The 16,418-nt window shown below is 48.3% G+C and overlaps 1 protein-coding gene across 1 annotated transcript in view; it reads left to right on the forward strand.

The window, feature by feature from the left end:
• F13B (coagulation factor XIII B chain) overlaps positions 1-16,418 on the forward strand; it is a 251,497-nt gene that overhangs the window by 96,884 nt on the left and 138,195 nt on the right. Inside the window, exon 7 of the mRNA XM_069232109.1 lies at positions 16,129-16,314. Coding sequence (XP_069088210.1) covers positions 16,129-16,314 — 186 coding nt within the window. The remainder of the gene's footprint in view (positions 1-16,128; positions 16,315-16,418) is intronic.

A 16,418-nucleotide genomic window follows, 5' to 3' on the forward strand; every position in this document is an offset into this window, starting at 1 on the left:
CAACGCCCTACTGAAGAAACCAAAGGCAGACCCAGAAGACCCCTAAAACTACCGGCCAATCTCCCTCCTACCCTTCCCAGCCAAGGTCATAGAACAAATCGTGAACAACCAACTATCCCGGTTCCTGGAAGACAGCAAGGCACTCAACATCTCCCAATCCGGATTCCGCAGAAACCACAGCACCAAGACCACACTTATCGCTGCCACAGTCAACATTAGGACTATGCTTGACGAAGGAGAAACAGCAGCACTCATCCTCCTGGACCTCTCCGCAGCATTCGACACAGTATGTCATCACACTCTCCGCGCACGCCTCCACAACGCTGGAATCCGTGACAAGGCACTCAACTGGATCTCGTCATTTCTCTCAGACAGAACCCAGAGAGTCCGCCTCCCACCGTTCCTGTCAGAAGCCTCCAGAATCATCTGCGGTGTCCCCCAAGGATCTTTGCTCAGCCCCAAGCTCTTCAACGTTTACTTGGCCCCCCTTGCCAACATCGCACAAATCCACCACATCAGCATAGTTTCCTACACATACGAAGCTCAGCTCATCCTCTCCCTCACGAAAGACCCGACAACTTCAAAGGGCAACCTCCACAATGGACTTCACGCCATCGCCAGCTGGATGGAATAAAGCCACCTCAGGTTAAACACAGACAAGACGGAAATCCTCATCTTTGGCACCAACCCCTCAGCTTGAAATGACTCCTGGTGGCCCACCTCCCTAGGATCCGCACCCTCACCCATCACCCACGCACGCAACCTGGGCTTCATCCTGGACTCCCCACTCAGCATGACTCAGCAGGTCAATGCCATCTCCTCTTCCTGCTACTACACTCTCCGCATGCTCCGCAAAATCTTCAAATGGATTCCCGTCAAAACCAGGAAAACTGTCACCCACGCCCTAGTCAGCAGCCGATTGGACTACGGAAACGCCCTATATGCCGGAATATCAACCAAACTCCTAACAAAGCTGCAAAGAATCCAGAACGCATCCGCCCGCCTCATTCTGGACGTCCCACGCCGTGACCACATTTCCCCCCACCTCAGAGACCTACACTGGCTACCAGTATCAAAGAGGATCACCTTCAAACTCCTCATCCACGCACACAAGGCCCTCCACAACACAGGCCCTGCCTACCTCAACGACAGACTCAACTTCCACACCCCCAGCCGAAATCTTCGCTCTGCCAGCCTCGCCCTCACCTCTGTCCCCCGCATCCGCCACACCACCGCCAGAGGAAGATCCTTCTCTTACCTAGCCGCCAGGACCTGGAACTCCCTACCACTCCACCTTCGCCAGACCCAAGACCTTTTGACTTTCAGGAAACGCCTCAAGACATGGCTCTACGACCAGTAACTCCCCCCCCCACAGCGCCTTGAGACCCTAACGGGTGACTAGTGCGCCCCATAAACCATTGATTGATTGATTGATTCTGTAATTTTGTCACCACAGTGTGAAAAGTGCATGTAGTAGGTTTTTTAGTGGTTATTTTTAGCAAGCAGTACTTTTTTGACAACTGTTGCATAGAGTATACACTGTTCTTTGTAGATATTTTTAAATAGTGTGTTGTGCATTTCTCATCAGAGCTTCACTGTCTACAAACAGTGTGATACAGAGTAAACTCACTCCACAGAGAAAATATAGTTTACAATACCTACTTTTTGGCTCTTATCAACTTCATTTCTAAATGTAGTTTTGGTGAATGTCAAGGGTTTGATACAGGTAAAAGCTGTTCATAGAAGGATATTTATTTTTGAAGTGGCATTTACAATTTTGTCTTTCTGTCAACAATTGTATAGATATTGAACCCTGCAATCGATGTGTTTCTTGTATATTTGTGGTTGATTGCTAATTTGATCTATGCTACCTTTAAAATGTATGCTATAGACTCAATAACGTTTGTTCTCAACATCCGGGTGAGTTGTGTCTGGGGTGGCAGTAGTAATGGGTGATTTTCTCCTGAGCTATTTTGTACTTACTGTCAGACCTCTACTGTCATCCTAATTTGTAGAGCACAATATGTGTGATAGTGAATTTTGGATGATGTCATTAGTGATGTCATAATGACAGCATAGAACATGTCATGAGTGATTTTATATGTGAGGTCATAAGCAGTGCATGGCGAGAGTGCACTGCTTATGACCTCACATTTAGTTAAAAAAGAGTTTTAGATCAGAAGGGGAACGCTTTTTTTAGATAAAAACGGTGACGCTGTCAGTGAGAAATTCACCTAACTATAACATTACTTTAACCTGTGTTTTTTTTAGTGTATTTCTAAGTTTTGTTAAACAGAAACAGATATTTTTATTGCACATACCTATAATGTTACTTTAACCTTTGTTTTTTTCAGTTATTTTCTAGGTTTTTAAAGTAAACAAATTTATTATTCAATGCTTATCTATAAAAAGAGTAGTGAATAAAGTATGTCTGGATATTTACTTATGAATTTCATACTATTCTGTAGAAGAAATAAAGGAAGCATTTTTTACAGTCTTGGGAGACGCTCGCGAGACACTCACGAGAGGTCCAGGACAGGAAACACACCCTAAGGAAGGATTGTGATTGGTTCATATGGATGTCCTCCCTGGTAACACTTTGCTCTCTGATAATGGGTGTGCATTGTACAATGTGGGAAGAGACAGTACTCTACTCACAACTTACAAAGCCAATGTGCATAAATAGTAGCCTGTGATAAATACCATTTCCAGTAAGACTCCTTCCTACAGTAGCAAGTGTGCATACTACAGTTCTTTCAAACATCACCTACTCCTTTCTACTTTTCATGACCCCACAATAGTCTCGCAAGATTATAACTTTTTTTAGAGTAAAAATTCAACCTTCTATTCATCACAGTACTTATCTATTACATATTTCCTCTTAATAGCCAGCACCATGATATGCATTTCTGCTCGTTGAGTGTACTGAGAACTCACATACTCCTTTTTACTATTCACATTCCTGTGAGAGTCCTGCGAGAACATGAAAATTTGTAAAAAACAACATACATTTATCATCTTCACCTTAGTTATCCCTTAGATACCTCCTCTCTGAATCTAGGGAGATAGCATGCCATTCTGCTGCCTGTTTATATTGCTTTTTTACTTAATTTCTACAACACTCACAATTTTTCACAGTAAACAGTAATGGCCGCAAATTCATTTCTAACATTCCAACAGCCAGCCAATCAGAGAGTGCTCTTGCTGAAGCAAATTGGCCTAAGGGAAAAAAAGCTCCCTGTGCTAATGAGAATGCTGCATTTTTAAATTGAAAGGTTTTGTAGAGATTTGTTGCACAAAGCCAAAATTATTAGCAACACAAAAATGGTTTTCCTATGTAACAGCTCATCTAATGATAACTCCCCTTTTTACAAAAGTTTGGCCCCAGGGTGGGCTTCCCAGGGCCTCTTGAGGCTTGGAGAGGCGCACTGTGCTGCCCCCTCCCCTTAGTTAATGATTTTGGCCCTGAGGGTGGGCTCCCCAGTGGCCTCCAATGATTTGGTGGAGAGGTCATGCATTCTCCCTGCCCATGCTTAATATGTTCGACCCTGGTAGTAGACTACCCAGGGCCTCTGCAGGCATGGGGATAGTACTGGGATGCCACCCACCACATACAAGGTGATTTTGGTCACTGGGCTGGGTTGTTGAGGCCTATGGCAGCTTGTGGAGTGGGGGCCATATGGCCTGTCTCCCCTTTATGAAACAGCCCATTGGGTGGGCCCCCAGTGCCAGAAACCAGTGAATGTGGTCCAGCCGCAATTTTCTTTTTCTTTTTTGATCCTGCGAGTATCATGTGGGATTGTGCCATGTTTTGTCTTTTTTTTTCTATTTTGGCCCGTGGGTCCCTTTGGGTCCATCCCAGGGAACCTAATGTGGTCAAGGTATTTCTACCCTGCCGCCTCATATTATGTTTTTTGTAACTTCAATGTAGGGGACACAAAGGCCTCATTATGAGTTCGGCACACGGGATCACTCGCCTGCTGAACTTCTGACGGGGAGATTACCGCCAGGCTGACTACCTCCCGCCAGGCTGACTGCCTCCCCGCCAGGCCTTTTATGACTTTCCCACTGGACTGAAGGGTGGAAACAAAGATTGCCACCCATGAAAAGGCTGGCGGAGAACCAAGTGGTAAACAGCAGGGAGGCGCTGCATGCAGTCCAGCCGTGCCTGATTCCGACCTGCACCTGCTGTCAACCCGTCGGGATCACTGATCCCGGTGGAGACGGCAGAACCTTGGCGGTCTGACTGCCAGCGTCGTAATGTGGCGGTCAGACCGCCACTGCAGCGGCGGTCCTGGCCGTCACTGCGAGGCTGGCAGTCTCAAGACCGCTAGCCTTGTAATCAGACTCTTAGTCTCCAAATCCTGTAATGGCTGGCAGCAACATTTTTCTCATGTTGCTGGCAGTCAATCAGAGCACTCGCTCATGCAATAGTCTGCCTCCTGTGGGAGTATGATGGCCCAAGGGAAATAAAGCTCCAGATCACTCTATTTTTAAATTGGCACTCCTGCGAGTATTTGTCAAGTCACTTGTGAACACAACTGTCAAAATATACAATTACGTTTTAACCTAAACTTCTCAAAAAGTTCTGAACGGATTTACACAAAATTATAAAAATCATTGGTGTAATTTTGTTAAGCAGTTTTTGCTGTAACCTGTCTTAAAGTCTATGAAAAATACATAGAGATTTTGCGTTGTAGTACCCCCATTTCTCGGCCCCTGTTTGACAGATCACCTCAATACTTTCCAGGAAGGACTGAGGTGGATGAAACATTTTTGTTAATGTTTTTTGAAGATTCATCCAATGAGGCCAATGCTATGAGCAAACCCAAAAACACTAATTTTATGGAAAAGCAGACCTACCTATAACTACACTAGTGGCTACCCCACTACATAAAATAGGAAATAGATAGATAGATAGATAGATAGATAGATAGATAGATAGATAGATAGATAGATAGATAGATAGATAGATAGATAGATAGATATGTCCCCCTGAACTATGGGCCATCACCAGTGTCGGGCTTGTATCAATGAACAAATTCTAGCATTGATATGTAGCATGTCATTCTTGACTAAAGAGGGTCCCATGGCATACGAAGTGCTTCATGACAAAGTGTTAGCCCTTGCATAATGGTGGTAAGTATTGACAGAGGAGGGACATACATTACACATTTCTGAATGAGTCAATTACAAACTTTATTGGCTGAGCATACTGTAAGAGTACTTGAATAATTAATGTGCGCCATTCTGGGGTATATGGCTTTTCAGAATATGTATGTAAATATGGTCGTTTGAAAGCACTATTGGTCTCTATTTTTCAAACATCTTAGGGTAAAAATGCCCAAAGTCCTCCTAGAATTTGGGTTCACTGTGCTATTTATTTCTCCTCTAAGAATTCAGTGATCACCATCTAAAACTGAAATACAGCCGGCCTCAGCAGTAGAATTTCTGATGAAACGATCAATATCTCTCCGTAATATCAAATTATCCACCATAGTAACTGTTAAAAATGGGGTCTTTGATTGACAGTCGGGTTACCCCCTGTTCAAGCAATGACCCTCACTCTAGTCAGGGTAAAAGAGAATCACCCTCAGCTAACCCCTGCTTACCCCCTTGGTAGCTTGGCAGAGCAGTAGGCTTAACTTCAGAGTGCTAGGTGTAAAATATTTGTACCAACACACACAGTAACTTAATGAAAACACCACAAAATGACACCACACAGGTTTAGAACAATAGGAAATAACTATCTAAACAAAACAAGACCAAAATGACAGAAATCCAACATACACAAGTCAAGTTATGAATTTGTAGAGATTAAATTAAAAAACAGCGCTTAGAAACACAAAATGCTTCGATGAGGTGTTAACACGGCGTTGTGACGGAGTCGTTCCCAACAATCCGACACCAGCGGTGCCAGCCACGGAGTCACGCAGACCCCCAGGTACAGTCCCTTGGTGAAGAGTGAAAACAAGCCAATGTGCGAAGTCGGGGATCGCAATGTCCGTGCGAAACGTTGAATCCGCGCACTTCAAGTGGCGTCGGTCACGACATGGTGTGGCGACTTCCACGGAGTTGCAGACTTCAGCGGGGCTGCAGCGGTGTCGGGCTTGCGAAGGTCATCGCGTTTCAGGAATGATCACGGAGTCGGTTGCAGGTGGCGTCACCAGATTCAGCAGCAGTGTTGGTTCGGAGTCGTCCGAAGTCGATTTCCTTGGATTTTCACCAGCTTTTCCTTTCAAGGGCCCAGGGATTGGATAGAGCACCACTTGTCAGGGCAGGAGTCTCAGCAGAGAGTCCAGGTGCTGGTAAGGGAAGTCTTTGATGGCGCTGAGACTTCAGAACAGGAGGCAAGCTCATTCCAAGCCCTTGGAGAGTCCTTCTAAAGCGGGAATATACCACAAAGTCCAGTCTTTGTCCCCTTGCACAGGTTGAAGCAGCAACTGCAGGATAGCTCCACAAAGCACAGTCACAGGCAGGGCAGCACTCCTCCTCAGCTCTCCAGCTCTTCTCCAGTTAGCGGTTCCTCTTGATTTCCAGAAGTGATTTGGGGCCAGATGTAGCAAACTGTTTTTGCGACTCGCAAACGGCGACAATCGCCGTTTGCGACTCGCAAATGCGTGTTTGCTATGCAGAAATGCATTTTGCGAGTCGGAACCGACTCGCAAAATGCATTTCCGAGTCGCAAATAGGAAGGGGTGTTCCCTTCCTATTTGCGAGTCGCAGTGGTATGCAACTCCATTTGCGACCGCGTACGCGGTCGCAAATGGAGTCGCAGTTACCATCCACTATAAGTGGATGGTAACCCACTCGCAAACAGGAAGGAGTCCCCATGGGACCCCTTCCCCTTTGTGACTGGACCCAAAATTATTTTTTCAGAGCAGGCAGTGGTCCAAGGGACCACTACCTGCCCTGAAAAAATCCGAAACAAAAGGTTTCGTTTTTTTTTTCTAAGTGCAGCTCGTTTTCCTTTAAAGAAAACGGGCTACACTTGGAAAAAAAAAACTGCTTTATTTAAAAGCAGTCACGGACATGGAGGTCTGCTGTTCCCAGCAGGCCTCCATCCCCGTGAGTGCCCAGAGTCGCTATGGGGGCGCAAATTGCGACCCACCTCATTAAAATTAATGAGGTGGGTCTTTGCGACCCCATATCGCAATTTGCTACGTTCCTACATCTGGCCCCTAAAGTCTGTGGTTTTGGGTGCCCTTCTGATACCCAATTTCTCCTTTGAAGTAGGCCTACTTCAAAGCAAAGTCTCTTGTGAATGTGAAATCCTGCCTTGCCCAAGCCAGGCCCCAAACACTCACCAGGGGCCTGGAGACTGCATTGTGTGAGGGCAGGCACAGCCCTTTCAGGTGTGAGTGACCACTCCTCCCCTCCCTCCTAGCAAAGATGGCTTATCAGGATATGCAGGCTACACCCCAGCTCCCTTTAAGCCACGGTCTAGCGTGAGGTGCAACCAGCCCGACTGTCAAACTGACCCAGACAGGGAATCCACAAACAGGAAGAGTCACAGAAATGGTACAAGCAAGAAAATGCTCACTTTCTAAAAGTGCCATTTTCAAACACACAATCTTAAAATCAACTTTACTAAAAGATGTATTTTTAAACTGTGAGCTCAGAGACCCCAAACTCCACATGTCCATCCGCTCCCAAAGGGAATCTACACTTTAATCAGATTTAAAGGTAGCCCCCATGTTGACCTATGAGAGGGACAGGCCTTGCAGCAGTGAAAAAACGAATTTAGCAATATTTCAGTGTCAGGACATATAAAACACATTACTATATGTCCTACCTTAACCATACATTGCACCCTGCCCTTGGGGCCACCTAAGGTCTGCCTTACCGCTTAAGTTCTGACATGTAAGAAAAGGGAAGGTTTAGGCCTGTCAAGTGGGTGCACTTGCCAAGTCGAATTTACAGTTAAACTGCACACACAGACACTGCAATGGCAGGTCTGAGACATGATTACAGAGCTTTTTATGTGGGTGGCACAACCAGTGCTGCAGGCTCACTAGTAGCATTTGATTTACAGGCCCTGGCACCTCCAGTGCACTTTACTAGGGACTTACTAATAAATCAAATATGCCAATCATGGATAAGCCAACTACATACACATTTTGTAAAGGAGTACTTGCACTTTAGTACTGTTCAGCAGTGGTAAAGTGCCCAGAGTAACAAAAACTGCAAAATCAGAGTCCAGCACGCATCAACAACCTGGGGATCAGAGGCAAAAAGTTAAGGGAGACCACGCCAAGGATGAAAAGTCTAACACGTGTCCCCCCCAGCCCAAAGTGGGGAGCAACTACCCAACCTCATGGGAGTTCTCTTCACTAAGGTGGAAGAACCTGGACAGACCATCAGCATTGGCGTGTTCTGTACCAGGACAGTGTTTCACCGTAAAGTCCATCCCCTGTCGGGAAATTGACCACCTCAACAGTTTTGGATTCTCACCCCTCATCTGCATTAACCATCTGAGGGGCCTGTGGTCGGTCTGAACTCAGAAGTGAGTCCCAAACAAGTAGGGTCTTAGCTTTTTTAGTGCCCAGACCACAGCTAAGGCTTTATGTTCTATGGCACTCCACCTACGTTCCCTGGGTAGTAACCCTCCTGCTAATGAAGGCTACTGGTTGATCTAGGCCCTCTTCATTAAGCTGTGAGAGTACTGCTCCAATGCCATGCTCTGAGGCGTCTGTTTGCACAACAAACTCCTAGTCAGGTGCATTCAGCACAGGTGCTGTGCACAAGGCAGCCTTCAGAGCATCAAAAGCGTTCTGGCAAGCCTCTGTCCAGATCACTTTTCTGGGTTGCTTCTTAGAAGTCAACTCAGTTAAGGGGGTAACAATGGTACCATACCCCTTAACAAACCTCCTGTGATTTCCTGTGAGACCTAAAAAGGCTCTCACTTCAGTCTGGGTCTTGGGAGGCTCCCAAGCCAGAACTGTGTCAATCTTAGGCTGTAGGGGTGTCACCTGGCCACTCCCCACCTGGTGTCCTAAGTATACCCCAGAACCCTGCCCTATTTGGCACTTGCTCCCCTTAATAGTGAGGCCTTTCTTCTGCAGGGCCTCTAACACTCTCCAGAGGTGTTGCAGGTATTCCTCCCATGTGGAGCTAAATACAGCAATTTCATTCAGGTAGGCGACACTGAACTCATCCAGACCTGCCAACACCTGGTTGACCAACCTCTGAAAGGTGGCCGGGGCATTCTTCATCCCAAATGGCATCACTTTAAATTGAAACTGTCATCTGGTGTAGAGAATGCTGACCTCTCCTTGGCCCCCTCAGTTAAGGCAATCTGCCAGTATCCTGATGTTAAATCAAACGTACTGAGGTTCTTGGCAGCTCCCAACCGGTCAATGAGCTCATCAGCTCGGGGGATGGAGTGTGCGTCAGTCTTGCTGACCGCATTGAGTCCCCTCGTAGTCCACACAGAACCTGAGTTGTGGAGTGGCACCAGGTGCAGCAGCCTTTGGGACCACTACCACTGGGCTGCCCAAGGACTGCTGGAGTGCTCAATAACCCCTAGCGCAAGCATTTTGGATATCTCATCCCTAATGCATGCCCTGACCCTGTCAGTCACCCTGTAAACCTTCTGTTGTTGTTCCTCAGTCAGGGAGGGGGAGAGGATCACTCCCTCCACTGACCCATCTTTTTCTCCTGCAGGCAGGAGGTCAGGAAGAGGCTCGCTTTCCTCCTCTACCCCATCATCTATTGCAAAGAGCATTGACAGCTCAGTCCGCTCAAAGTGTGGCTTGAGGCGGTTGACATGAAGGACCCTTAAAGGGTTCCTTGGAGACCGCAAGTCCACCAGGTAGGTGACTTCGCTCTTGCGCTCCATCACCTCAAATGGCCCAGTCCACTTATCGTGGAGCACCCTAGGCTCCACTGGTGCCATCACACATACTTTTTGTCCAGGTTGAAACTCGACCAGAGTGGCCTTCTGGTCATACCAGCGTTTCATGTCCTCCTGGCTTGCTTCCAGGTTCTCCTGAGCGAAACTCCTGAAGTGAGCAGTCTGGTTTCTCAAGGCCAGCATGTAACTGAATACATCCTGGGGGGGGTTTACTAGGAGCTTTCTCCAAAGCTTCCTTAACCTGACACAAAAGGTCCCCTCACAGGGTGGCCATAAATCAGCTCAAAGGGACTAAACCCAAGTCCCTTTTGAGGCACCTCCCTGTAGGCAAACAAAAGGCATGGCAAGAGGTCGTCCCACTTCCACCTCAAGGGCTCTGACAGACCCATGATCATGCCATTTAAGGTGCCGTTGAAATTCTCAACCAGACCATTACCTTGGTTGGTGGTGATGGGTAGTGAACTTGTAGGTTACCCCACAGTTCTTCCACAGAGACTTCATATACGTGGATATGAAGTTGGTACCCCTGTCAGATACCACTTCCTTGGGGAACCCCATGCGGGTAAAAACCCCCATCAAAGCACGACCCACCACAGGGGAAGTGATTGATTTCAAAGGAATGGCTTCTGCGTACCGGTTGGCATGGTCCACCAAGTCCAGGATGAACCTGTTCCCCATGGCTGTCTTGGGATCCAGAGGCCCCACAATGTCAATGCCTACCCTCTCAAAGGGAGTACTGATAACAGGCAAAGGCTGGAGGGGAGCCTTACATTTCCTCCCACTCTTGCCACTTGCCTGACAAGTCTGACAAGACCTGCAATGTGCTTCTGAGTGCATGCGCATTAGGGGCCAGTAAAAGTGGGTGACAAGCCTCTTAAAGGTCTGACCTGCCCCAAATGTCCAGCTAAAGGCACATCATGAGCCATCCCCAGTAGGAAGGCCCTGAAGCACTGGGGTACCACCAGCACATGGGCTGACCCAGGCTCAGAAACCTTAGGCTCACTATGCAGGAGGTCACCCTCCTAATAGATCAGGTGTGACCCTGGCTCCTTGCCAGCCGCCTGGTCTGCAGACTGCTGCCACAAACCCTCCAAAGTAGGGCATGTCTTCTGTGCTGCACAGAATGCTTCCCTGGTGGGCCCCCCTTCATGCTGCCACTGCGACAGCTCAGGCACCTCCCCCAGTTCAGCCACCTGTTCCCCTGTAGGTTCCGGGGTGTCACCCACAGGCTTCGCCTCCTTCCGGACTGTGGGAACTTCTGGGGCTGGTTTCCAGCGCCCCCTGACCTTCCTCCTCTTCTTGGTGGTCCCCTGGCCACTGTTTCAGGCTCCAGGGGCTCTTGATTACCCTGACGGGCTGCCATTGACCGGGTGGATATGCATACCCACCCAGGCAGACCCAACATCTCCAAGTGAGACCTGTGTTCCACCTCCTTCCAAGGGGAATACTCCAGGTCATTGCCTAGCAAACAATCAACAGGCATGGTTGGTCTCACAGCTACTTTCAAGGAACCTGAGACCCCCCCCATTCAAAGGGAACCTACACCACTCTGCACAGGTGCTCCGAGTTGTCCACTGCAACTACTTGGTGAAGTACCCGGGGATCAATCTGGTCTTCAGACACCAGCTGACTTCTCACTGTAGCAACACTGCTCACTCCTCACTGTAGTCACGCTGGCTCCTGTGTCTCTCAGAGCCTCCCCCCTCTGTCCATTAATGGTCACCCACTGCCTGTACTTCTTAGTGTTTTTAAGCACTAGGGTTGTCTGGACCATCTCACTGTCCCCTAGTGAGACAAGGGTCATCTCAGCTGGTTTCCACCCACCTGAAACCAACTCCTCCCCAAGCGCTACATTGGCCAAACCCTGGGACGCACACCAGTGGGTGCTGGTGTACTTTTGGGTCATTTGGGGTCCCCCTTCACATGACTCACCTGGTCACATGCATAGCACTTACGTGGGGGACCACCTGCCACTGGCTTCCCTTTGGAGAACCACGGCTTCTTCTCACTGGGGGGGTTGGGAATCCTTACCCTGGGAATCAGTTTGGCGCCCTTTAGAGAACTCCCCCTGTTTACCCTTACCCCCCCTTTCTTCTGAGAGGGACCCTGCTCATCCTTGGCATGGTCTCCCTCATACCTGTTTTGGACCCTGGTGTTCTCCCAGTGGTCTGCTTCGTGCGCAGGCTTCCTGGGGTCAGTCAGCTTGCTGTCAATCAGGTGCTGGCGCAGCTCTGGAAAACATAAACTATACAAGTGCTCCCAAGCAATCAGATTGTAAAGCCCCTCATATGTAGTTACCTTACTGCCCTTCACCCAACCATCCAGTGAGCTGCAATAAGAATCAACACATTCCAACCATGTTTGGGATTCCTTCTTCTTGGAGGATCTAAACTTATCCTTCTACTGCTCAGGGGTAAGACCATGCCTTGTAAGCAAGGCATCCTTCATGCTAGTGTAGGCGAGATTCTGAGCATCCCCTAAGGCTGTCAGTGTATCCCTGCCCTCTACCTAAAAGTGCTTCCACAGACCCGCCCCCAATGAGTTTCAGGGACCAGATTCATATGGAGAGCAGACTCATACCCCTTAAACCACAAGTATATGTCGTCCTCTCTTTTATAATCCTTCACAAGATCTTTAGGAATGTGCACCCCCCTTTCAGGCTGCACTGTGATGTGGCTGCCACCATCCCTACTAGACTGGCTCCTCTGATCCAGCTCCCTCAAGCTGAGCTCATGAGCCAACAGCAACTTTTTCTTTTCAATGGCCATCCTCATTTTCTCCAACTCCCTCTGGTGCTCCCTCTCTGCCTGTCTGTCCTGCAATTCCGCAGGGGTCAGACCTTTTGATGAGACACTGCTACCTGCCCTGGAAACCCTCTCCCTGGACATAACAGGCCCCCCCAAAATACCATTGTGTAAGGACTGCACTTCCTCCTCATCATCTTCCTCACCCTCTGTGTGCCCTTCAGTGTTCTGGGCTGTCACCCAGGCCCTCAGCGCCTTTTGCAGCTCCTCCTTCTTGGATGAGCTCTTAATGGGACAGTCAAAGCTTTTGCAGAGCTCGTTTAACTGAGCCTTGGTATAGCTAGCCAATTGCTCCAGATCAAAAGTAGCTCTAACTGATGCATCTCCAGATTGGGACATGATGAAAAGTCAACAAAAGTGCAAAGTTCCCAAAAGCAGAAAAGTTCCCAAATGAAGTTCAGAAGTCAATCAAAGATTACCACAAAAATGGATGTAGAGAAAAATCCAAGCAAAAAGAGAAAATCCAAAGATCACCAAACAAGTAGTATGTGGTCACGTAGTGGTCTGCACTCAAAACAGTAGTGTACACTTAATCACTGTATGTCAAGTACAAATACAAGTCCAAATCCCAACCGCTGATCACCAATGTTAGAAATGGGGTCTTTGGTTGACAGTCAGGTTACCCCATGTTCAAGCAAGGACCCTTACTCTAGTCAGGGTAAAAGAGAATCACCGTCAGCTCACCCCTGCTTACCCTCTTGGTAGCTTGGCAGAGCAGTAGGCTTAACTTCAGAGTGCTATGTATAAAGTATTTGTACCAACACACACAGTAACTAAATGAAAACACTACAAAATGACACCACACAGGTCCAGAACAATAGGAAATATGTATCTAAACAAAACAAGACCCCAAAACGACAAAAATCCAACATACACAAGTCAAGTTATGAATTTTTAAAGATTAAATTCAAAAATAGCGCTTAGAAACACAAAATGCTTCGATGAGGTGTAAACACAGCGTCGTGACGGAGTCGTTCCCAACAATCCGACACCAGCGGCGCCAGCCAGGGAGACACACGGAACCCCAGGTACAGCACCTTGGTGAAGAGTGAAAACAAGCCGATGCGCGAAGTCGGGGATCGCGGCGTCTGTGCAAAACTTGGAATCCGTGCACTTGAAGCGGCATCTGTCACGGCGTGGTGCGGTGACTTCCACGGAGTCACATACTTCGGCAGGGCTGCAGCGGTGTCAGGCATGCAAAGGTCGTCGCGTTCCAGTGAAAATCACGGAGTCGGTTGAAGGCAGCGTCACCGGATTCAGCAGCGGCGTCGGTCTGGAGACTTCTGAAGTCGATTTCCTTGGATTTTCACCAGCTTTTCCTTTCAAGGGCCCAGGGACTGGATAGGGCACCACTTGTCAGGGCAGGAGTCTCAGCAGAGATTCCAGGTGCTGATAAGGGAAGTCTTTGATGGCCCTGAGACTTCAGAACAGGAGGCAAGCTCAGTACAAGCCCTTGGAGAGTCCTTCTCAAGCAGGAATATACCACAAAGACCAGTCTTTGTCCCCTTGCACAGGTCGAAGCAGCAACTGCAGGATAGCTCCACAAAGCACAGTCACAGGCAGGGCAGCACTTCTCCTCAGCTTTTCAGCTCTTCTCCAGGCAGAGGTTCCTCTTGATTTCCAGAAGTGATCTAAAGCCTGTGGTTTTGGGTGCCCTTCTTATAACCAATTTCTCCTTTGAAGTAGGCCTACTTCAAAGCAAAGTCTCTTGTGAATGTGAAATCCTGCCTTGCCCAGGCCAGGTCCCAGACACTCACCAGGGGGTTGGTGACTGCATTGTGTGAGGGCAGGCACAGCCCTTTCAGGTGTGAGTGACTACTCCTCCCCTCCCTCCTAGCACAGATGGCTCATCAGGATATGCAGGCTACATCCCAGCTCCCTTTGTATCACTGTCTAGTGTGAGGTGCAACCAGCCCAACTGTCTAACTGACCCAACCAGGGAACCCACAAACAGGCAGAGTCACAGAAATGTTCACTTTCTAAAAGTGGCATTTTCAAACACACAATCTTAAAATCAATTTTATTAAAAGATGTATTTTTAAATTGTGAGCTCAGAGACCCCAAACTTCACATGTCCATCCGCTCCCAAAGGGAATCTACACTTTAATCAGATTGAAAGGTAGCCCCCATGTTAACCTATGAGAGGGACAGGCCTTGCAACAGTGAAAAACGAACTTAGCAATATTTCACTGTCAGGACATATAAAACACATTACTATGGCCCTCATTCTGACCCTGGCGGTTTGAAACCGCCAGGGCAGAGGGCAGAGGAAGCACCGCCAACAGGCTGGCAGTGCTTCCTGGGCCATTCTGACCGCGGCGGTAAAGCCGCGGTCAGAAAAGGGGAACCAGAGGTTTCCCGCCGGTTTACCCCTGGCCCAGGGAATCCTTCATGGCGGCGCTGCTTGCAGCGCCGCCATGGGGATTCCGACCCCCTTCCCGCCAGCCTGTTTCTGGCGGTTTACACCGCCAGAACCAGGCTGGCGGGAACGGGTGTCGTGGGGCCCCGGGGGGCCCCTGCACTGCCCATGCCACTGGCATGGGCAGTGCAGGGGCCTCCTAACAGGGCCCCACAAAGATTTTCAGTGTCTGCGTTGCAGACACTGAAAATCGCGACGGGTGCCACTGCACCCATCGCACCCCTGCAAATCCGCCGGCTCCATTCGGAGCCGGCTTCCTCTTTGCAGGGGCTTTCCCGCTGGGCCGGCGGGCGATCTTTTGAAGATCGCCCGCCGGCCCAGCGGGAAAGTCAGAATGACCGCCGCGGTCATTTGACCGCGGTGCAGTCTTTTGCCGGCTTCCGCCCGCCGGGCAGCGCCCGGCGCCCGCCGGGGTCGGAATGACCCCCTATATGTCCTACCTTAACTACACACTGCACCCTGCCCTTGGGGCTACCTAGGGCCTACGTTAGGGGTGTCTGACATGTAAGAAAAGGGAATGTTTAGGCCTGGCAAGTGGGTACACTTGTCAAGTCGAATTTACAGTTAAACTGCACACACAGACACTGCAATGGCAGGTCTGAGACATGATTACAGAGCTTTTTATGTGGGTGGCACAAACAGTGCTGCAGGCCCACTAGTAACATTTAATTTACAGGCCCTGGCACCTCCAGTGCACCTTACTAGGGACTTACTAGTAAATCAAATATGCCAATCATGGATAAGCCAATTACATACACATTTTGTAAAGGAGCACTTGCACTTTAGCACTGGTTAGCAGTGGTAAAGTGCCCAGGTAACAAAAACAGCAAAATCAGAGTCCAGAACACATCAACAACCTGGAGAACAGAGGCAAAATTTAAGGGAGACCACACCAAGGATGAAAAGTCTAACAGTAACCATAGACCTGTCATAACACTGAACCGGTTTTTAATGTTTGCCTTCAGTTTATTATATCTTTTTATAATTACTTGTGCACCCACATGTGGACTTTGTAATTAGTCTCCCTTTGGCTTGTTTTGTTGTTGCAGAAATTAAAGAAAAGAGGAAATGTAGTCAGCCTCCTTCCATTGAAAATGGCGAACCACTTCTAATGTCTGATATTTATTATTCTGGAGATACCTTGCAATATAGATGCTCAGATGGCTATGAGATGAGTGGGCCAAAAGACATTCAGTGCAAACGAGGAAAATGGCAGTCACCTCCTAAATGTATTGGTAAGTACATTCATATAGTAAACATTTTCAACATATTAGATAAGGTTTATTGTGCTTGCTTTAGTAACCGGAGATTAGAAGCTGATCATACTCAATGAAGTGGC

The sequence above is a fragment of the Pleurodeles waltl genome, chromosome 4_2 (assembly GCF_031143425.1).
Source record: "Pleurodeles waltl isolate 20211129_DDA chromosome 4_2, aPleWal1.hap1.20221129, whole genome shotgun sequence".
Taxonomy (NCBI): Eukaryota; Metazoa; Chordata; class Amphibia; order Caudata; family Salamandridae; genus Pleurodeles; species Pleurodeles waltl.